Below are 22,664 nucleotides of genomic sequence, written 5' to 3'. Positions count from 1 at the left end.
ACTAACTTAAAAAAAAGCTCATTAATTTTAATTAATTAGCACAAGCGAAAAAATACTGACTATCAGCTTCGGCGACTATTCACAACATGGGCATGATTTCATCCACAAAGATAGCTTCGCTTCTTTTTTGAAGCTTGGCGACCGTTACGTGGGACACCCTGTATGGAGGCCGTAACACGTAGCTGATCATGGGAATGTTGCAAGTTCCCCATAATAACTCATTGATTAATTACAGCTTTAGCGTATTACTTACAATTGCTCCGTTACAATAACTTCAATTGAATAAGCAAATTTTATTTTATTTTATTTAGCGAGTATTTAGGTCCCCGTATGCCTTTACATGTTGCACTGAAAAGCCGCTACTGCACTTCCCGTACTTTACGATACTGCAATTCACAACAACCTTGATGCAGTGTGATAGCAGCATTCATGTGAAGAGTAAAGCGCCAAGTTCTCATCCATTCATTTGCGTGGCCATTCGACCTGAACTGACCATCGTGATTAATTTGCAGGTTGTTTGAGAGACATCCACCCTACCAGAAGCTATTCTCGGGCTTCGCTGACGTGCCTGCGGACCAGTTGGCGTCCGATACTCGCCTGGCAGCGCACGCCATGTCCGTGGCATACGCCTTGACAGCACTCATCGACAACCTCGATGACGCGGACTGCCTGGTCGAACTTGTTCGAAAGACTGCAACCAACCATACAAGGAGACCCGTCACTCTACAACATTTTGAGGTACTCGTTTATAGACAATTATTTCGTGTGGTGCTTTCTTTTCATGGCTTCGGGGCGTAACCAAAGTAACACTGGTGAAGCCGAAATCTCCATGTTATCTTTCCTTCAAATCAAATAAATCAAAGTAACAGCGAGAATTACCCTCGTTTTCGTTAAGAGGGGATATCACCGAGGAGCCATCTCCGATTCACGACTTTGTCGCATGTAGATGGCGCCACACAAACATCCGGGTCTCATCAAGGTGAAAGCTCTAATGAATACCCCTGTTACGAGTTTCTCCTCCGCGGGATTGTGTAGTTCCATAAGCACGTGTGACCTCCTTGACTATTGAGGTGTAGGGATCTCCCGTCATGTGTGGGTTGCCAAGGTCAACTGAGCTAAAGGAAAAAAGACAGGTCCGACCAAGGCGAATTCTTCTTCATTGTCTCTTTGTGGACAGCATCTCCTGACTTCTGGGGTAGATGTTATCTTAGCTTTCCTAAGGTTTCCATGTCTGAGCTAAGGTTTCCATGTCTGAGTTCTTCGACACCAGCACGCAAAGTCGAAGTGTTACGTTTCGTTCGCCGCGCTTATTTCTTTAAAATTATATTGACCTGCTGATGTTTCTTTGGCTGGGAGTTGCAAAACATTTCGCAGATAGAAGCTAGGCTTTCGTAAAGCCAACTGCTGTGTATTCACAGAAAAAGTGTGGTGCATTGATTGATTGATTGATTACATTACCATATAGAATTTCTCCAATCTGCAAAACACACACGCAAGCGAACCTATGCTTGATTAACGATGAAAGAAGAAAGTCACTGAAAAGGTTAGCCAGCTGTAGGACTCGAACCCACATCTTAGTTCTTTCATGTCTATGCTTGATGTTTACGAGTCTCATACCATTTTTTATTTCTCCTTTATTGGAAACGGTCACAATCGGGCAGGGGGACACAAATAGGCGACAAAACACTTTTGTTTAGAACTTCTACTACAATGTCATACCTTCGTCCTATTCAATGTCATACCTTCGTCCTATTCGATGTCTGACTTATGGGTGACGGAATAAATGGTCCTAGAATATGAACCCACAGAAGAAAAAGAAAAGGCCATGGCAGTAAAAGAGTCGCAGTCGGTAAAAATGTGAGCGATATCGTTGGGCGAGCTCTTGTCCGATGAGCGATTGTCGGCGCCCTGGTGAACTTCATTCCGATAGAAATTAATTCGCAGGGGCACTACATGCGAAACGAATTGTAAATAGCTGTATTCGAAACGAATATGCGAAATTTTTCTTCTTTTTTCTGTTTGGTTTTTCAGCCGAAGAGGGGAGACCACTGGTTATTTTCATATCTTTGTCATTCACGAACAGCACAGCGGAATAGAACAGTGCGGAACAATAACGCATACCAGTAGGACACATATTGAAAAAAAAAAAAAAAAAAGACCCCAAGCTGGGAGCAACCTCTACATTTTCTGGGCACCTTTTTCATTGGTAGGGAAAGATCTGAAATGGGATAGCGATATGTGCGCGTAAGCTACCCGAAATCTGCGGGTGCTACGAAGATAATTTCGCCATGGTACAACGAAAAATATTGAATTAACAGCCATATAAAACCTTAGTTCAACGTTGTTTATAATATGCATCTGCAGTCTTTTTCGATTTTCGGTTTCGGTGAATCTGCGTTTGATGAAACGTTCATTCGACGAAATGGCGTTCGATGAAACGGTGCTCCATGAAATGTCCAGGAACGAGTTCATATCTCCATTCTTATAAAATACATTTCTATATTTTGTGTGTGTGTGCGTTTGCTGTAACTTGCGCACTCAACTACTTCTGACCTACAAAAATTAGCAATTTGACGGTGGTCTGAGGTCAAAAGAATTGCTACACTGTTTCTAACGCTACAACGTAGAAAACGTTCTGCACATCCCCCGCTTCTCCAGAGAAACTGGTAACGGTAGTAAATTAGCTTTTGCGTAGAAGTAACGGTAACGGTAATCAATTACTTTTGTCGAGTAACGGGCACAAGATTGCTCGAGGGGCCATTTTTTGTCGACCATTTTTTTCCTACACCCGTACGCATGGTATCCACTACATGCGAAATCATTATTCAGCATGAAACGGACGTAATCTTTAAATTTCCTTATCAACTTGGCTTATCTTGCTACAATTTACCTAGACGTTTCGTGTCCTCCGTTGCTTTCCATGCTGGAGCAGCGCTAACATGGAACCCTATGCCCTCTAGTCTAACGTGTGCAGCTTCGACATTATTGAAATGTTTCTCCCTGGTTTTCTTTTAAATAATCAATCAATCAATTATTGAAATGTTTTCGGTTTGGAAGAAACATCGATGCGATTAGGAATTCGAACGTTGACTTGCATGTTTGATTCGGAATTCAAACAGAATATACGACTACTCGTTTCGGTTGACCTTTCCTTTTTTCCCTTTTTCTTTAATTCATCTTCATATCCCCCCCCCCCCCCCCCTCCGTGTTTATTCACACTGTAGCAAAAAGCCGACGTCCAAAGTGAACAAGCCCACGCGCATCAATATTGGACGTCCCTCAGGGGACATTTTTTTTTTGCGCACATTTCTTCCAGCTGATAATTTTTTTCGGTGGCATTTTGATTATTTGGGGGGTGGGGGCATTTTTTCCTAAAACCCTGCACCGGAGCAACTAATAACAAAAGCAGTGCCGATTTTCATACTCAGTGCAATTAAAAACTTGTATGCTTTCAAAGACAGCACCATATAAAAGTAGGATACATGGTCCTTTCACCGAAAAATTGGCGGCCACTGTGCACCGAAAACAAACAAGGGTGATCGACATAGCTGCAGACTTGCCTGCCGGAAAACTTGCATTGCCATACCGATCAGGTCGGAAAAACCCTAGGCAGGGAACAGACTGGGAGATTGCGACACACATACTATCTCCAACAATCCCAAACAGCAGACGCTTTTGTCATTCCCTTACCTAATCTTCCAAAAAGAGCTGTTTCAAAGACTTCATCAGAGGGAATGGAACCTTTCAGGAAAGGGAATCTAGGATAGGGTGTTGGACTTACGCTGCTGTGTGGCGGAGGGATTCTTTGTACCCCTTTAGCCCGCGATATGGCGCCACAGGGAGGCGCAAAATGCATCGCGTTACCAACCTTCACATTTTATCATATATCGAGAGAACAGATAATCGGATGTGGATGAGCCTCGTGTTAAAATGCTCTAGAAAGATTTTTGCTTTGCCGCTCCAGGAAAATTTCCTCATAGGTCTCTTACTTTTTTTATCAGAGCGTGTCAAAGCTTGAGTATCCAATTTTGGTAATTTTTTGTACTTCAATAACGCGTTTAGAAAAATGTCTTGAGAAAAGCAATATTTTTTTTCCTGAAGCGACAAAGCGCACTTCCGAATGCTATCCAACAAGACCAGTCTCGTGAATATCGGTTCATTATTTACCGAAAGAGGCTGCAAAGTTTGTCCCATAGAAAATACATGGGGCCGCTGGAGGTGGTATCCCCTCTTAACTTTCAAGCCTTCGTTGGCCGTAACAGGAACTCCGTCACAAAGAATGTCAACATCCATGCCAGGGTTGCGGAATGGGGTCTCATTCCGTTCCAATTCCACTCCGGGGAATGGAGATTTGCGATAATTCCATTCCTTTCAATTCCTCGGAATGAAAAGGTATAGTCAGTTTCCACTCCTGGAATGGCTTGGCAACCCAATTCCATTCCGTTAGTTCCCTCAATAAAAGAAAAGGTACCGGTAACCATACTGGCAAGTCCAGCAGTGGTAGAGGAGATTGACATTACCAAGCACGGAAAAAGCACAAAGACAAGGTTATTCGTGTGCAGGTGCAGTGCAAAGGGTGCGAGGGCAGAAACCAGCACGTTGAAACCAAAACTGCCGCTGGGGCACCCAGACCATTGCATTCTCATTCCTAGGACAGTTTCCGCCATTCCAATTCCCATTCCGGGCTCTGCTAAATCTGGAATGATTCCGGAATCATTCAAACTCCAGAGTCTCAACTCCGCAACCCTGACCCATGCATCCCAGCATATCCACCTTGTTTTGGATGTTGGGACCAGTTGTTATCCAGAACCCGACAGGTGTCTAAACATGAAACAACGAAGTTCCACCTGTAGGGGGGTGCACAGGGGGAAAAGTTAGGGGTAACACAAACAGTTGAGAGGTGCAGGGAGGGGGCAGGGAGAGCCGATAAATCATTGGTTGGGACACGCAAGAGAAAAGCGCATAAAACACGCATACGGTAGCACGAAATTGGATTTTATGAATGCTCCCCTTCGTCGCGTCCCATATGTAGCTTATGTGGACAGCACAGCCTATAGTACCCTTGGTAGCTTTAGATGAAACCTGACGACGAATCTATTATGTATTGTCTCCTTATACACGAGTACGTGTAGGCGCTATGTTCGCCGTCACAAAAGAACTCGTCTCCGGAGATAATGAAGAAGGTTGAGAGATCTTCAAAGTCTTCAACGTAATCCTCTTTATGCAACCTGCGCACTTCAATCGCCATTCTTCTTGTGCTATTAAAAGTTCAATTCCCACTGTCACTTCTGTCGAGATTCCTAAACTGCCTGAGAAGAAAATATATCAGTCAATTACGGGAGATTTCTTTACTCCACGTAGTCCGGGTAGCAGGATTGTTGTAAAGTAGACTGCGATTTCTGGGCTGTAATTTTACAGTTCTTTGCGAGATGTACCCGGAAAACCTGATTTCCTATACGAATGACATATAGCAAATAACTATACGGTTCCACATTTTCGGCAATTCCCGAAAAATGCCTAAAAACAGTTGTTTTTTATTATTATTAATTCGGCATGTTCCGCAAAATTCCGAATTATACTCTTGCACATGGTGCTACATGCCGAAAACGCAAGTACCCGATTGCACTCTTCTTCCTCCAAGGCATCACATTTTCGTTTGTCCTTCGCCTCGTTTCCAGGTGGTGTGCGGGGAATAGACCTCTCCCTGTTTGTAAACAAATGACGTCATAGTGTTCGACAGCACCACCAATCTGGTAGACTACGCTCGAAACGCTCGAAACTAGGGACGAACAAGGTCGCGCTCGAAAGCACCGTTCTTGAGGGGATTACATAGGGAATCCTGAAAGGGACGCGACCTTCGGTCCTACGTTTCTTTCAACCGGAGGCAGCCAAGGAGTGCCCATTCGTGGAACCCAGACCTCCCCTTCATATTTGTTTCGGTTTCAGTCTGTCTACCAACGTCATGATGACGTTTCTATGGTAGAGGTCTATTTGTGCGCCTCGAAACGATGGTTTTCGCTTACTTTCTTTCGGCTATTTGCGAAGTAGTAGGGGATGTATCTTGCAATGCGAGGAGTATCTTGCAATGCCATGGGGTAAATCCGACGCGTTCTGTTTCTGCAAAAATTGACGTGAGGTGGACTGGGAAAAATTTCGGATATCAGTTGAGAAAATTCTATTTGTCGGCAATTAAATTTGATAAAAGCGGTCCGAAGCAGTGGCAAAATCTCTCGCGAGATAAAGAGTTGATCCGATAATGTTTAGGTAAACACTGCCAATAGACCTCTACCCGAGAAACGTCATCATGACGTTGGTAGACAGACTGAAACCGAAACAAATCGGAAGGGGAGGGCCGGGTTCCATCAATGGGCACTGGTTCGCTGCCTCCTACTGAAAGAAAAGTAGGACCGAAGGTCGCGTTCATTTCAGAGACCATCGTAATCCCCTCAAGACCGTGGCTTTCGGGCGCGACCTTGTTCGCCCCCTATAGCTTGGAGCGTAGTTTAATTCTATCAAATTGGTGGTGCTGTCGAACGCAATGATGCCATTTGTTTACAAAAGGGAGGTTATGAAAGAGAGCCAGACGAGTTTGATGCTCTGACACCGTCTCACTTTCTTTTGGGCAAAAGAAGCATTGCGCTGCCTCCATTGGTCACCCCATCGCACAATGCTCGACCACAAGAACGGAGGAGTTTACGCATCGGTTGAGACACCGAGAAAAAGTCATGAATGATTTTTGGCAACGCTGGAAGCGAGACTATTACAACTTCGATCAGCTCATCACTTCTCTTCATCCTTCACGACGAAGTTAGCGGTAGGCGATGTTGTCCCCATCGAGAAAGTCGCCACGGAACCTGTGGAATTTAGGAAGGGCGGTAAGGACATTCCCTGGGCAAGGCTGCACCGTGCGGTTATGTGTCGTCAAACATGCACTAACGGCAAGTTCGTCCACGACTGCTGCTCGACGCCTATTTCATCTGGAAGTCTAGAACTCATATTCGATGTGGAATATTTCAATGAGGAGGAAGACTATGAACGAGAACAACTAGCGCGCACTTTTGATTACGCGCTTTTCGTGCATTCTAGCTTTGGAACCATGTTTGGAACTGACATATTACGTGTTCATCCGCCTTAGACGCACGCGGGGATGACGGAAGGAACAGCCGTAAGAGACGCTTCGGTACACCTTCACCTTCTCTAAACGATTACACGGCGCACGGCGCTCGCGGTGGGTTCGTCTTCCGCTACCTCCACGAGTGAACTAGATGGATGAACCCGTAATTGGCAGCTAGAGTCACTAAATAGGGAGCAGAGTAGCGACACCGCCATCTTGCGTCCGGCGCGGCTGCGTCCCCTAGCCATGGGACGCGAATCTCCCCCTTCTGCGCCGGAGAACAGCACGCAGTCGAGCCAGCCCGGAACCGGAGAAACCGGTTTCGGACGGAGGGGACTCAACATGGACAACTACGTTGAACCATGGGGAAGGAGAAACCACGTGACACGATCAGCCCAATCGCGGATGCCGAACGGCGGCTCCGGCGCGGAAGAGGAATGCGATACTCGGTATCCCTATTTAGTGACTCTATTGGAGCAGGATAGCCAAACGAAAGAGCGTATTAATATGCTGCTCCGCGCAAGAAATATGCAAACAGAAACCAATTAATTGATAGAAAAATCACTAGTGCCAACGTAGTTTTTTTGGTGGAATATTTTTTGCTTGAGATCTCGATTACCAAACCAGAGGTTCCAAAAAGTGTCCAAAGTGAAATATAAAAGTTAGGAATTTTATTTAACTGATGAGCGTTTGCAAATGAGCCGCTCACGGCTCAATTCTGGCCGCAGTCTCAGGGATGTTCACTAGATCTTGAAATAAAGCTTCTACGTGCTATTTTTTGTTTACGTGCTATTTTTGCTTACGTGTTATTCAACCTTGGACCTTCGTGAAACACCCGGTATGTGCTCCTGACCCATTGGACGATATGCTGAGTCAATGCGAACGTCGCCGTCATGGCAGTTGTGAACACCCTGATTGACAACGCAGTCATTGAACACAGCTAGCACACTTATCACAATACCTCCTTCTTACTGCGACATGGAGACGACAACAACAACAAGCAGTTCGAAATATTGGGCTGGGTTCTACAGTGCCTCCAGTTTTCGCGAGATAGTGCGGTTTGAAAGACCAAGCAAAGACAAGTTGGAATGCGTCCGAAAGATCGAGCTGTTCTTTTAACATACTATCCGAAATATCCGAAAACAAAAATTGCACCCCCCAAACATTGGATTTCCCTCTCTCCCCTCCCCCACTACATGCTTCGACAAAGAAACCGCCCCCCCCCCCCCCCAACAAACCGAAGGTCTGAATCCGCCCCTAGCAGGGGGGGGTCAACGTGTAGTTATACGCCATGTGGCACGCCAGAGCCGTTCCGAAGGGGTGGGGAGAGAGAGAGAGAGAGAGGGTGCCTGACAGCAGGGGAGCTTATAACTATACGAAATCAAACGAAGCCAGAATAATTTTCATTGTACAATTTGGGCTATTTATATTTGGCTTTTTACTGTTACGTTTTTCAGTCAGAAATTTTCCGTGGAGCTTTCAAGGGCGGGATATTAATGCAGCAGAATAAATTACATGTCACATCGGTATAACTAATGATGAATTGTAATATATACAGGGCGTTTGTATATGTTTTACATATTTTTAAACAAAAAGCCATGAGACCAGTTGCAGTTTTATGCAGACATCCTCTTGAAAAGATTGTGTAGCTATAACAGCGACGTAGCAAGAGGGGGGGTTCCGGGCGTTCAGTCAAGCGAACTCATACTTTTGGTAGTGCATTTGGGAGAGGTAAAACGAGGGTGAGATCTTCTCCCCCATGTCAAGTTCCTGTCCAACCCCCACCCTTCCCCAAAATTTTTTTTATGGCTACGCTACTGAGCAACAAGTAGACTAACTACTTAATATTCACTAATTAACTCTTTAATTAAGGAATTTCGGGCAAACGCGATTTGGCAGAATGTGAGGCAATATTCGTTGAAACCATCCTACCATTTAAAAATTCTGGAAAGATAGCCTGTCACAAAATATTCATAGCCGAATTTCGCTATGCAAATGACCAAGACCAAAACCGTCGCCGACGGAGGTGTATCTGGGCACTAGAGCGGTAAACGTAGCTGGAGCGGTTGACCTGGCCAACAGATCAGCACCTACTCCAGCGGAAGGGGAGAGAGGGAAATCAGTGTATAAACCGATCGACGTTTTGGGGGCTGATCGCCCAACCGCCCCCCGGATCCGTACTGGCTTGTCGTATTGGCAAACTGCCACTCGGGGCAATGTTGCTGCGCCATGGCCACTCAACTACACTCAACCACTGATCCGCACTCGGGATTTGCTGCACATTGTCACAGCGCTTGTCTAATTTTCCTCGACTTCAGCTACTTTTTGGGAAATTCCCTGACAAACCCCTGTTTCCCTGACAAACCCCGACACAAATTCCTGACCTGACCGACCTGACAAATTCCCTGACAAACCCCGGTTGGTAGACACCCTGAAAATACTGAATATGTGACTGTACATTTCAGAACTTGATGGTTGTCATTGTGGACACACTCAAAGATCGACTGGGGAACAAGATGACGCCTGCTGCTACATCTGCCTGGGAAAAGACACTGCGGCTGGTCGTCAAAGTCACGGAAGATGTCTACAAGCAGCTGGGAAAGTAACGCTCCTACGCAACATCACCAACGGGACCATGCATTTGCCACCATCTTTTCTTTTTATTTTGCACGTTTAGTGGCGCCCCCACTGTGCAAGCCGTGGAATGAGGTTATTTCACGCACACAAAAAAAAAAACTGCTACGGTGCGGCATGTGTAGGATAATGTAGATCCATCTCGGTTCAAAATGACAGACATCGTCGTAACAAGAGGGAGGTCAGAATGCCTTTAGTCCCGTGGGTTACATAGTTCTGTTGCCTGGCATATTTAGGATGCTCCTTCACAGGACCATGTCAGGGGGAGGGAGAGAAAATGAGATTAACTGTTTGGGGCATTCTGGTACCTAATTTCTGAACTCATTAAATTTTGTAAATTTATACAAGTACCCCACCCAGAGTTAAATTGTGGCAACTAAAGTACAAAGTAAACCTATAATAACTGTACCTTGTAGGTTTGACGCAAATGTTGACAGAGAGGGCCAGGTACCTCCTCGGAAAGCGGTGGCCAGATGTTGCATGTTGCGCAGCTTTCTAACTCGACCGAACGAAAAGAAACTGTTCGGATGTCGCACTCGCCAATTTGTGTCTGCTTTTTTTGCAAACGTTTCCAATAAATTTTGTACAAAACCGGATCATTTGTCGAACCATTTCACTCCACAGTGGAAGTAGGTACTACATTTACAGATAAAAATGTACAAATGTGAGCAAACCTGCACTCCACGATGTACGAAGCCAAAGCATTGGCAACAAATACATAAACTTAACAAGATTAAGAGAAGTCAAACTGTCCTCATGTTGGATAGATTATTTATTGCCTAGTCCTCAAGCTTGGAGGATAAAGAATTTCCATTTTTCTTTATTTCTGCACATCATCATGCGAAGAAGCAATGTACGCTTTCAAAATGATAAAATTGAAAGCTTGGCTTCATTTTACTTTATTAAAAATACCTAATAGTTAAATGTTGTCTGTATACACAACAACTTTATTTTGAGAGGAAGAGCCTGTATACACTGAGCTACAATAGCTCTGCTCTATGGATATAGCAGCACAAATGCAAACATAAAACAACCTGAGCAGTGGCTTCTATGAGCAAAACTGCTATAACTACTTTCTTCAAAGCTTTGTACAATTTATTAGACTCTTTAATATGTACACACCTGCTCTCTCTTTCGCCTAGCTGTAGAAAACAGAGATGCTGGGATCCTGGTGTTGAACGGTGAGTAGTACATCTCGGAACTTGTCCAGCAGTGCCAGCAGGTGGCTTCGCTTTACATTCTCATAGTACATAATTTCCTCCATGTGATGCTGACCACGGAACCTTGGACACAACCTGCAGGTAAAAGAAAAGAACATAATTGAAACGGTGTGCTCATGTAACTATATTTCTATCCTCTAAATCAGTCAACTGCTGCAGACTGTCCTTTTAGGTCATAATTTATTCCATAAATAAAACTCCCGTCATTCTTTGCATACACAACACACAGCCCAAAGTCACGACACCAGTGTGCAGGCATTTTGAAGAAGCAGGCGTTCTGGTTGGTCTTTCACTGTGTGATTATCAGACAGAGACATTTATGCCAGTGCATACACTCACAAGTAGAGATTTTCCTTACTTAGGAAAACATTACCTGCAGTAATAAAAAATTAATTCCAAACGGCCACGCAAACCCTGTAAAAATGTGCCTCAAGAGAGAGAGGGTATACCAGACACCCTGTCAGATGTCTATGCATAAAAGCGGGGCCAGGACCACCACAGTCTAAGCTCAAGAGGGACGTCACCCCCTGCTTGGGGCACAGCTAGGTAACAATAACTACAGTACCTGAGGAAAAGCTTCCTGTCCTCTGGATTCCTATAAGCAGATACCCGCTGCAGGGCTTCCTTTTCTTCCCAGCTGAGTCCCGCACGGCCATCGTCCGACTGACTCGAGGGGCTGCCAGCTGCAGCATCTGTGACTGCAAATACAATGCCCTTGCAATACTGCTTCACAAAATCCAGTCGTCTCGTATGGGAACAGAATGGCTGCCTTAACTGGGACCCACCAGAACTGGCCAGGTCATGGGCCATAATTTCCATGTGGTGCTCTGCAGCGACCAGGTAGATGTAGGTGTGCAGTTGCATGAGGATGTGTTCTTGAAGCATCCATACGAGGATTTGCAGAAGTTGCTTCTGAAAACAAGAAATGGGAGCACTATTTAAGGCCCTTCTCCAGCGTGATGACAATGTAGTGAAAGAAGCTATAATTTGATTGCACAGCAGTACTGTTTCAACCAAGTATTTACACACAATTTTCGTCTCATGGGGTGTTAGAGTTCCATAAGGGGGGAGGTGGCACCCACTATCTGCTGGCTTTTCAGGCTTTCCTGGCTATTTTCGTGCATAGTTTTGAGGGAGCTGAAAGATCTTTTGGGAGTGTGGGAGATGTTGGGCAACTCCTTGGTTTCAATGATCATTACTGATGATTAGAGCCTGAAGTTTTTGGCAAATATTTTTGTCCCCATTTGGGAGTAACAATCCTGGAAATAAATATGTGCTCTAAATTCATGCAAATTTGGGTGGAAAAACATCCACCATGATAAATTTGTGGAGAAATCAGGCTCTATTGCTCAAACAAATTGTGGTGGTTTGGTAGAAATGGTCATGCAATTGAGTTACTAGTATGAATTCCTACAGACGTTTCTGTGAGGGCAATTTGCTGGGTAAAAATCGTGTTTCACCCTGAAGCGGCAACCTTCAATTCCGGGTCTTTCACAGTACTCTTCCCCATGTACTGGTCCCTTGTCATGCCCTCACCCTCTCATTCTTGAGGTCCATGGGATCGTTTAGCTGGCTTAGTGATGTTGGCACTGAGAACTTGGACATGAAAGCAGGAAGTGACACACCTGGGAACTTCTCTGCAAACCTTTCATGTATAGGAGAATTTCTAAGGGAAAGAAACGTAATGCTTTTCATATGCTGTTTCTACCTAGCCAAGTGTTATATGCAATACACACATATATATATATATACAAGGTGTTTTTTAAATTCATTACAGAATTTTTATTAAAAAACTAGCCAAGCAAAATACATGCCGTTTTTGCAGTTGAGTTATTTGACTATGCGAACATTCTCTCAGAGAAAGTATGTAACTACAAGATCACTAATTACCTAAAATTCTTTACTTTCTTTACTTTAAAATTAACTCTTTAATTAGGGGATTTCTCACAAAAGTGAGATAACAGAACGGGAGACATTCTTTGTTGGAAGCCATTCCATGTTTAAAAAAATCCTGAAATGTTCACGTGTGTTGAAATAAGATATCCATTGCTGAATTTCGTTATGCGAAGAGTCGAAACAAGAACTACACACTTTTCGAGCACAGAAAGAGCGACAGGGAATCCATGTGAGAGGGCCACGTGGAGCTGATTGGTGTAGAAGCTAATCTGTTGGTTGGCCAGATAGACCGCTCTCCGACCCAGATAAGGCGTAGGTTGCATCATTTCTGTGCTCGAAAAGTGCGTAGCTTTTGTTTCAGCTCATTTGCATAGCAAAATTCAGCAATCGATATTTCAACACACGTGGACATTTCAGGATTTTTTTAAACATGGAATGGCTTTCAAAGAGGAATATGTCCCATTCTGCTATATCGCTTTTGTGCAAAATCCCCTAATTAAAGAGTTGATTAATGAATTGCAGGTAATTAGTGATCTTGTAGTTACATACTTTCTTCGTGAGAATGTCCGCCTCGCCCTACAACTCAACTGCAAAAATTCTTTTATAAACATTCTGTAATGAATAAAAAAAACACCCTGTATATGAGTAGTCCCACAACATACATATCAGTTGGAGCATTCGGAGCCAGCACATAGCAATTGCTCTCGCACAGCGGATATATGATGGTTGCCTTTGCCCAATACACTAGGTGTGCTGCCAACTGGAACACCTGTCAAGGAAAAGGTTTCACACAAGAGTTAGAATACTGCCGTGGTATGTATGCTTCTTCACAATATTTTCTTAGAGCACCAGCAGGCCATTTCACCAGGTTATCTGCTCCCAAAACATTTCCTCAGCCCTCTACTAGTTTACAGCCCAATCTTGATCTCGTGTTAAGCATGTGAAGGCATGCCCAGAGGAGTGCACAAAGAATGCAAATGTGACAGCAGACATGCACAATATTCCACAAAGAAGCATGTAAATGACTGAGGGCAAAACATAGTTAAGGTAGAGTACAGACACATAGAAATGAAAGCAATGGGAATGGAGTAGTAAATGCTTGAAAAGGTACACTTTGAGGGACATATAAAATACTCGAGCATCGGTCATCAAAGAGGTTATCGATCTTCTTTTTAATTTAAGCCTAAATTTTATTGGGTCGTAGTACGACTTGAATTTCAAAGCATCAGATAGAATGTCTTAGTTTGAACAATGTTGCCACTAACACTTTCATTGTTGCTTCTATCTATCGTCCTCCCGGTTCAATCAGTAATATTTTCTCTTTCGTATATCGTTATCATCTGTCACATCACAAATTATTTTAAGGGGTGACTTTAATCTGCCAACAGTGTCTTGGTCCACCTTAACGCCGGGCGATCGGGACGTTGCTATTGGTCGGTCCCTAATCGATCTTGCTTCCACACTAGACCTGGTGCAGGTTGTTGACTGCCCCACACGCACTCAACATGATAGGTCCTCAACCTTTGACCTGGTTTTTCTCAGTTCAAGTGTTGCTCAGAAGGGTTATGTTTGCGAAGTCATTGATGGTCTCTCTGATCATCAAGGTATCTTAATTCGTTTAAACGTCAGTGTTGCCAGAGTCAACCGCAACGTGATTCAAGTGCTCGATTACACGAAAGCCAATGATACAGCAATCATCGACAAATTATCATTTGCTTTTGATGACTTTGTTCTTCCCAGTGAGACAGCGGATGTCGACACTTTATATAAAGCACTACAAACATTAGTTGCAACATGTATCACTCGCTTTGTTCCCTTTAAATTTAAGAAGCATAATCTGGACAACCCTTGGATAACGCGTGAGATACTACATCTTAGACGCCGTCTTAATAGGGCAAGGCGCTTATGTAATAATCATCCGTCCTCACATTATTCTCAGGGTTTGTTTAGGTCTGTAAAGGAGACTCTTAAAGTAAAAATGCGGGCCGCAAAGAAGTTTTACTACAATGTGACGCTAAGTAATTTTTTGAAGTCAAATCCAAGGAAGTTTTGGCACACAATCCGTCCGAAAGAAGCCACTTTGCACTCCTTCATAATTGATGGCGCTACCTCCTCGGATGCCTCTGTCATTTCCAATCGCTTCAATGAGTATTTCTCTTCTGTCTTTCGTATTCACAACGATCAATTTCCTTATTTTACATTAAGTGTTGAGATCCTAGACATCAATGACATGCTGTTCTCTCCTTCTGGCATTTTCAACCAACTGTTGAAACTTGATAGTAAAAAGAGCAGTGGTCCAGACACAATTTCAAATGTCTTCCTGTCGAGATATGCCGAATGGATGTCGAAGTACTTAGAAATAATTTTTACTAAATCCATTTTTTCCGGACAAATGCCTCGTATTTGGAAAGAAGCTATTGTTGTAGCAATTTTTAAATCGGGCAACAAGCAGTTAGTACAAAACTACCGACCTATCTCATTGACTTCTTCCACTTGTAAACTCTTTGAACACGTATTATGCAATCATATCTCTGATTTCTTGGAATCGTGCTTCTTATTATCTGACTGTCAGCATGGATTTCGACGAGGGTATTCTACCACTACTCAGCTAAAAAACATCTGCCAAGCGGACTTTTTCGGATTAATTCGAATTGCTTAAAATTTTACTGGAGTACGTTTTTCGGATTTTTTCGGATACATCTGAAAACCCGCAACCGTAAATATAACAAACTAAGTTACTCAGGTACTGCAGTATCTCCCACACATCCGTTCCCTAGAGTCGTTTTGTCAAGGCTTCAAACACCCTTCCCCTTTTCCAAACAAGGAATACCACGAATTTCGTCGTCTCATATGCTGCCAAGATGGCCTTTCACTAACTCTCACCGTGCTGTTAGTGCCCATGGGAAATCTTTTGGCTACAACATGGTGTAATTATACTTGGACAACACAAGTGCTAAAACAAAGTTTTTGACAGATATGTTTATTCTGCCTTTTTTTAATCTTTCTTAGAAGGCAAATGCAAAGTAACTAAGCTACGTAAACATACGTAATTGTAGCTGTAACTAGTTACATTCCAAAAAGAGCAACTGTAACTCAGTTACTATATTTTCAGGTTAACTGTAACTTAGCTTCTTCTTTTGAGTAACTTACCCAAGACTGGCTGTCACCATACTGAAATTTGTCAAAAGCACGGTACCACAACTTGCCTGTTTGAGAGTGAGGTCAGAGTCTGCAGCCAGTTGGGCCAAGCTGCGTACCGGACTGGCCACTGCCACCAGCCTCACCAGTGCAGCGGAGGAATCGTTGGGTAAACTTTCAGTCAACTCTCGAGAGTCCACCAGGAGGAGCAATGCATGGTACGGCCTGTCAGACAGCAGAAGGAACCCGATCCAGGGTGTGTGAATGCTGGTATATATTGCATTATTTTTGTGTCTCACAGAAAAGACCATGCAGTACAAGGTTTTGTAAAAGTATATAGGTAGGTCATATGTAAGGCCCCGGGTTTTTCGCGATTCCACGAAATTTCTACGAAATCCGGAATTCAAAGCGGAATTCATCGCGGAATTCTTTATAGGTACTTAGGCGTGTGCGGATACTCGAGATCTCGAATTCGAATCAAATATCAATCACTCGAAGTATTCGATTTGCAAATTGAATACTTCGAGTGATTGATATTTGATTCGAATTCATCATGTCTTCCAATCACAAAATCATACTACGAAATCCTCATACTTTCGTGCTCAGCTTTTTTGCAATACATATCGAAATACACATGCAGATTATACAACTTAGATTGTGCTGCTGGACAAGTTGAGCCCCTTGGCATAAAAGCTAAGTAGAAGTCTCAGACTCATTCCCTTTGGGAGCACTTCCAGCAAGTGCAGTGAGCACGCGCTCAATGCCCTATACCAAGGCTACTGAGAGCGAGACTGAAAGTGTTACTCAACTTCTATGCAAGCAGTCCCAGTTCTTTTTTTTTTATCTCTATCTAATTCATGCAGAAGCATCCCATAAAGCAAGTACCTCAATTGCAGAAGGCATTTCTGAATTGCATCAGCCTGCAAGAAAACGGAATAAATTTTGTGAAATGACCACATGTAGTCCACTTGTGTAGTTACACACCTTTACCGAATTTTTGGTGAGACTCAGTCTGTGAACCTTGTTTGGAAGACAGAAAGAGACGTTGATCCACTTGTTGATGCGCAAGTGAACAGATCCACTGCTGTGCAATCTAGTATTATGAGGAAGTACAAATAGCAAACCTTGTAGGAAAAGCCTGGAGATGGTGGATATCTCCAAAAGAGACATCATGATAATGTAATGGTCTGAGGTTTTCGGGAAATATTTTTTGCAAAATTCGGGGGGCAAATATTGGGTGAAAAACAGCTCCCAATTTGGGTGCCGCTCTGAATTCGGATGCAAAATTTCTGAAGTGATATGATGCGGTTAAAAATGTGGTTTATTAGGCTTGTTAGGCTTGTTATGTAAAAAGAAAGCAGCTTGCAAACTAAATAATAATACATACTGTCTGCTACAAAAAGAGGAGTGTGCTAAAAGGTCCATGGCAATTCAGAAACGTTCAAACACCAGTTCAATCACTCGTTTACAAAAAAGCATCACTCTCATCTTAAGTGTGTTGTAGCGTAGTGTCATAGCGTAGCTTGCTCAAGGACCTTCCTACATCACAGCTGCCACCTCGACCTCTGGTACACCTTCCCAAGACTCTATTTCAAGCACAGATTAAAGTACTACTGTGCTTAGTATGACTGTTACAAGTCTTTGCGTGAGAAACAGTGACAAGATGCACGGATTTCACTTTCGTTTCCGCATCAAGGTAGGAGAAAAGAGCATTGGAGTTCCGTTATGTTTTGTAATCCATTGACAATTCTGCTACTTTTGCTCCTGACACCTTTCTTTGAGAACTATCGTTTGCTTCTCAAACACCTCCTTGAGGTGCTTGTCACAATGTTGGTTGGTGCTGTTTTGGCTGCGAGGTTGTACGTCTGGAAACCCAACTACCTATAGTCTACAGCAGTTTTCTCGCTGCGACTTATTATTACATCACACAATGAGATCATTTCCGAACGTGTTCAGCAAACTCCTGCACAGGCACGAGACGCACGGAACGGCCGGAAGCCATGTGCGCCTCCACGTGACGCCTTAGCCTTGCCCTCATGGCTGTGATGTCTCCTCCTGCTGTTGGAAGTCCCTCCCTCATCCCACTTCTACAGTTATGCGTTGTGGTTTCGAAGTTATATAAGTAGTAAATAAGTTATATAGTATATATAAGTTATATAAGTAAAGTAGTACAAAGTTATATAAGGCAAGCGAGCTCGTATAAGGTATAATTGATTGAGACATTACCTTGAGTCTGGGGTAGAGAAGAAACACCTGAGTCGTTGTTGTGTCCCACTGTTGCATCATCCATTTCGTCTCTACCCCAGACTCGGGGTAATGGATCAATCATAAAGCTTTGATTAAAGGAGAAATTAGGTTTTACCCAAATCGCTAAATGTGTGATTCGGGTGGTAAATTCGGGGAAGAAATGGGTGAAACCCAAAAAACTAAGACCCTAATATCCCACTGGGAAGCTTGGACATGTGTCTGACACCAAAGCAATGGACAGACCAATACAATTTGTATATTACATACAATATTATATACAATTATATATATACATCTTATATATATACAATATTATATACAATTTATGTATTTTGTAAACACACTAAGTAACCTTAGAGGACAGATCTTTGGAAGATATTGTGCAGGTAATACTTCAAATGTGAAAGCTGTATCCAAGCACGGGAAGAAATAGAGTATGGGTACATGTTTAGGAGAGCAAACTTTGTTAAGTGTAGGTCTACAAAGTTAGGGCTCGCTGCAAAAATATCCTCACTATAAAGAAGTCACACAATAGTAAAAAATTTAACAGTAAGTCCAACACTGCAGGGAAATACAGAAAGCTCCAGGGTGCAGTAGCAAGAATGATAGAAGACCTGGCAGTTGTAAGAAGATAGATAGGCTTTCAATTAAATGCTGCAGAGCAGATGCATCTGGATTCTCTGAACCTCATACAAAAGTCTCCCAAATAGACATGAGTGTTTGTTCTCTCAAAAATAAAATAAAAATAGAAACTGGATACCGTGAAGTGTACTTTAGTGCACTTAATTCGTGACTACTAAACTTAATTCGTGACTACTAAACTGCTACATGCCAAAAACGTGAGTGTTTCTGATTTCACCAGAGTGGTGTAGTAACACAGCTGTGTAGCAAAAAGACATTGCAACCTCTGCATACGACAGACGATGTTTTCGCCACAGGAGTCATTACGACAAGAGGACTACATTCGAAGACTTCACTGTGACAGGTTTTCATGGTCTTGTGGTATAAGTCTCGTGTCAGCTGTCCACAATACCAAGTTTGTAGTGAAGGTTCTGTGCTTGTGACTTGGAACATGAATTTACCAAACAAAGCTATAAGTATATGCCCTGAACGTCAGCTGAAATTTGATTTAATTGGCCAATGAATATTTACTTGATGCAAGCTTATCAAACTGTCCGTGAACCCCAGGCAAAGTAGTGCAACAGTATAGAGCCAATGTTAAAGTGACCAACATAATCGACTCACTCATTATATGCCCGTTGAAGGTCCCTAGCCAACTGGCTGCGTTTCAGGATCAAGTGGTAAGGAGATTCTTCACTATCTGAAAGCAACAAGCACTCAGCCAAAAAGTGCATTCGATTCTATTACGGCTTGTACAATAATATAAGAATTATTTTGACACCTGGGCCGTTTGTTTGCTTAGGTGTGCCTAAAACAACACGACGGGACGGCGGAAGACATTTGACCTCTCATCGCCTTACTTTTAACTACCGCAGGACCACGCTCTAACGAATCATTTATTAACGAATAGCAAGCCGTCCTTTCTGGCTGACCTTTCCTGTGAAAATAAACAGATCCTGTTGTCCACAAATCTATTTTTATTTTCCTTCTTTAAAAGTAAAAGTGATGGGCGATGACATGCAAAATGCATGCTCAGAAGTGCCAGTGAGCTGAGGCAAGCTCACAAACAAAGCAGTGTTGTGTGTGGGGATGTCCCAAACATTCAATTTGCATGAGTTAAGTTTTAATGCTTTGAATCGTAAGTAGCTCTTACACAGCGTCATAAACTAATGAAAAAGGAGGCATGAACGAAAATGCTTCTTTCACCAAATCTGAACAGCCCAACAGCACACAAAAGTAGCAAGCTCTTTCACAGTTTTCATGTAGTAGGTTTCATGCTATGACACAGCAGGGAAGCATTTCTAATGCACTTCTCTCTTTTTTGAGCATACTTGATGTACCAATCAATCTGCAAAAATTAAAAGGACAAACACTACCTCTGTAAACAACATAGGCAGGCCTAAAGGGTGAGGAACCGGCTGTGCTGCACCTCATCTCCAGCCACATTGAGTTTTTAGCTCACCTTCGGGCATGGCTACAGTGTCATCGTGAGCCTGCAGCATGCTCCGTAGTTCTGTGCTGAGGTAGTTGCAGCGCTTATCCTCAGCCCTCAGTGCGATGGCAATCTTGTGTGTGAAGTCATGGTAGAAGCTGACAATGTCTTGGCTTGCGTTGGCCTGAATCGGGTACAGCTTTCGTTAGATCCTTGGGGGATACCAGTACTGCTGTACTGACCCTCAATGCAAATACGACATTAAACATGAGGATGGAGGTGGCCACTTGACGTGACAGTTGCATCGGGTGACCCACGAAGCGAACCTTATTCACCTTCACTTCAAACTTCTGATTGCACAGCTCACTTTTTGTGGCAAATAAGTTCGACAGGGCTTTGTCCGAGATCCTGCAGCGTTTAATTCAACACCGTTTCATAACAGATACAAAACGGCAAGGTAAGCGTGCAAAAAATACTCGGGGTGTGAGTAAATATACAAAACGCTGACACTGCGCCGTTCTTTATGTTCGATACGCATTCAAGTTCGCTGAGATCGAAACTGCCAAAGTTTCGTGTCCCTTCGTCTTTTTAAAAAGTTACAGATTTGGCAATAATTACTTACTGCACCAAACTTGCCAAGTTTTTATGTGAGGTTTCGGCCCTGTCAACAGATAAGATCGAAAGGTTTCATCATATTTTCATTCAAGTGTACGAAAGCAAGTATTTGATAAGCACTGACGTTTTGGCTCCAATGGTATCTTCGCTCACTAAGAGCGAATATGGATTCTTGCGCTTTTCTGAAACACATTGGGCGCGATCGTTAGTCAGATGTCGACATCTGCGTTTCAATACCTACTGTTAACATTCGTTTCACTTTGCGTGTCTAGGGCGTACGGGTAACGGAAGAGAAGGCGGTCGCCTTTGCTGCCAGATTTGACGAGAAAAACTCCGAGGGGACTCGCTTCGTCCATAGCATTTGTCGCACGCAACTATCGCTATCGGGAACAGCTGTTATTATGGTGGTCACCGTACCAACCGTACGTAATTACATGTGTTACTACGGCGGAAGCCATCTAAAGTCCGGTGTCTACTTGGTTTCCATGGTTTCACGACAATGTCGACAGCGATTGCGCCGCTTAAAGGGAGGCTTCGGAACTATTCGGAACGATCGGAGAAAAAATTGCTGCACATTGTAGTTGGTGCATAACATCCACTGTATACCTGCCGTCAACTCTTATTTCTTGCTCATGTGACGAATTGTGCCTCAAATAAGAAAACAATCAAAACCGAAACCAGAACGTGGAGAGGAGGTCGCTGAAACTTTTCCCACTTTTCTGTCCCAACAGTGTTGCCAAATTTGGGGAAAAGTCGTAAATTTAGCGAATTTCGGGGTCTGTTTAGCGACAGAATTTTGTATTTGCGATTAGCGGATTTTTTGGTGACTTTCACTCGTAGATGCAGACATCGGTGCCCGTCAAAAGTGTCCGCTGAAGAAAGGAAGTCGTTCTCTACAAGATCGTTCGATAAGATCTGCGCGCTGATCGTGTCTCAGATGGCACAGGTGACATAATGCAAAGAGAAGTCAGAACTGAAACCGGAACTGAACCGATAACAGAAAACCCCTTGGAACCAAATTTTTTTCGGGTCATCGGTCTCGATGACCTTTTGATCTGTGATCAAAGGCTGATCTGTGATCAAATGCAGATTACCTTCAAATGATAAAATTGAACTTTACGCACTTTTCGAGCACAGAAATGATGCAACCTTCGCCTTATCTGGGTCGGAGAGCGGTCTATCTGGCCAACAGATTAGCTTCTACACCAATCAGCTCCACGTGGCCCTCTCACATGGATTCCCTGTCGCTCTTTCTGTGCTCGAAAAGTGTGTAGTTCTTGTTTCGACTCTTCGCATAACGAAATTCAGCAATGGATATCTTATTTCAACACACGTGAACATTTCAGGATTTTTTTAAACATGGAATAGCTTCCAACAAAGAATGTCTCCCGTTCTGTTATCTCACTTTTGTGAGAAATCCCCTAATTAAAGAGTTAATTAATGAATTTTAGGTAATTAGTGATCTTGTAGTTACATACTTTCTCTGAATAATAGTAATAGTAATTATTAAATAATGAAGCCAAGATGATGGATCATCAATTTCGTGTGTGAGTACCGAAGGAAACAGAGGAGGTTCTGACATGTTCAGCGACTTTTTAGCGACACAAATATTCCTTCATGAAGTCAGGAAGAATCGCTATTTTCCTGTCACATTTCAGTGACCGACAAGCTCTAGCGAAGAATAATATGAAATCGCGCCACTTTTCGCTGGCCCTAACACCTTAGGGCCAATCACCTGTAACGGAGA

At 43.2% G+C, this 22,664-nt stretch overlaps 2 protein-coding genes across 2 annotated transcripts in view; one reads left to right on the top strand and one right to left on the bottom strand.

The window, feature by feature from the left end:
• Positions 1 to 10,344, top strand: part of LOC135391599 (globin-like) — a 70,831-nt gene extending 60,487 nt beyond the window's left edge. Inside the window, exons 2-3 of the mRNA XM_064621900.1 lie at positions 513 to 738; positions 9,580 to 10,344. Of these exons, the coding sequence (XP_064477970.1) occupies positions 513 to 738; positions 9,580 to 9,720 (367 nt within the window). The 3' untranslated portion in view covers positions 9,721 to 10,344. The remainder of the gene's footprint in view (positions 1 to 512; positions 739 to 9,579) is intronic.
• Positions 10,345 to 10,538: 194 nt separating this feature from the next.
• Positions 10,539 to 21,405, bottom strand: LOC135391598 (GATOR1 complex protein NPRL3-like). Its single transcript, XM_064621899.1, has 14 exons — positions 21,159 to 21,405; positions 21,042 to 21,099; positions 20,925 to 20,963; positions 20,545 to 20,710; positions 20,333 to 20,486; positions 19,495 to 19,570; positions 16,987 to 17,095; positions 16,888 to 16,922; positions 16,071 to 16,227; positions 13,527 to 13,633; positions 12,505 to 12,634; positions 11,754 to 11,880; positions 11,534 to 11,666; positions 10,539 to 11,043 (listed from the first exon to the last, which is right to left on the bottom strand). The coding sequence occupies exons 1-14, from the start codon at positions 21,271 to 21,273 to the stop codon at positions 10,887 to 10,889; spliced, it is 1,563 nt and encodes a 520-aa protein (XP_064477969.1). The 5' UTR covers positions 21,274 to 21,405; the 3' UTR covers positions 10,539 to 10,886.
• Positions 21,406 to 22,664: the final 1,259 nt, after the last annotated feature.

Source organism: Ornithodoros turicata, chromosome 4, assembly GCF_037126465.1.
Source record: "Ornithodoros turicata isolate Travis chromosome 4, ASM3712646v1, whole genome shotgun sequence".
NCBI classification, from domain to species: Eukaryota; Metazoa; Arthropoda; class Arachnida; order Ixodida; family Argasidae; genus Ornithodoros; species Ornithodoros turicata.
This window is presented reverse-complemented; position numbering and strand designations above follow the sequence as displayed.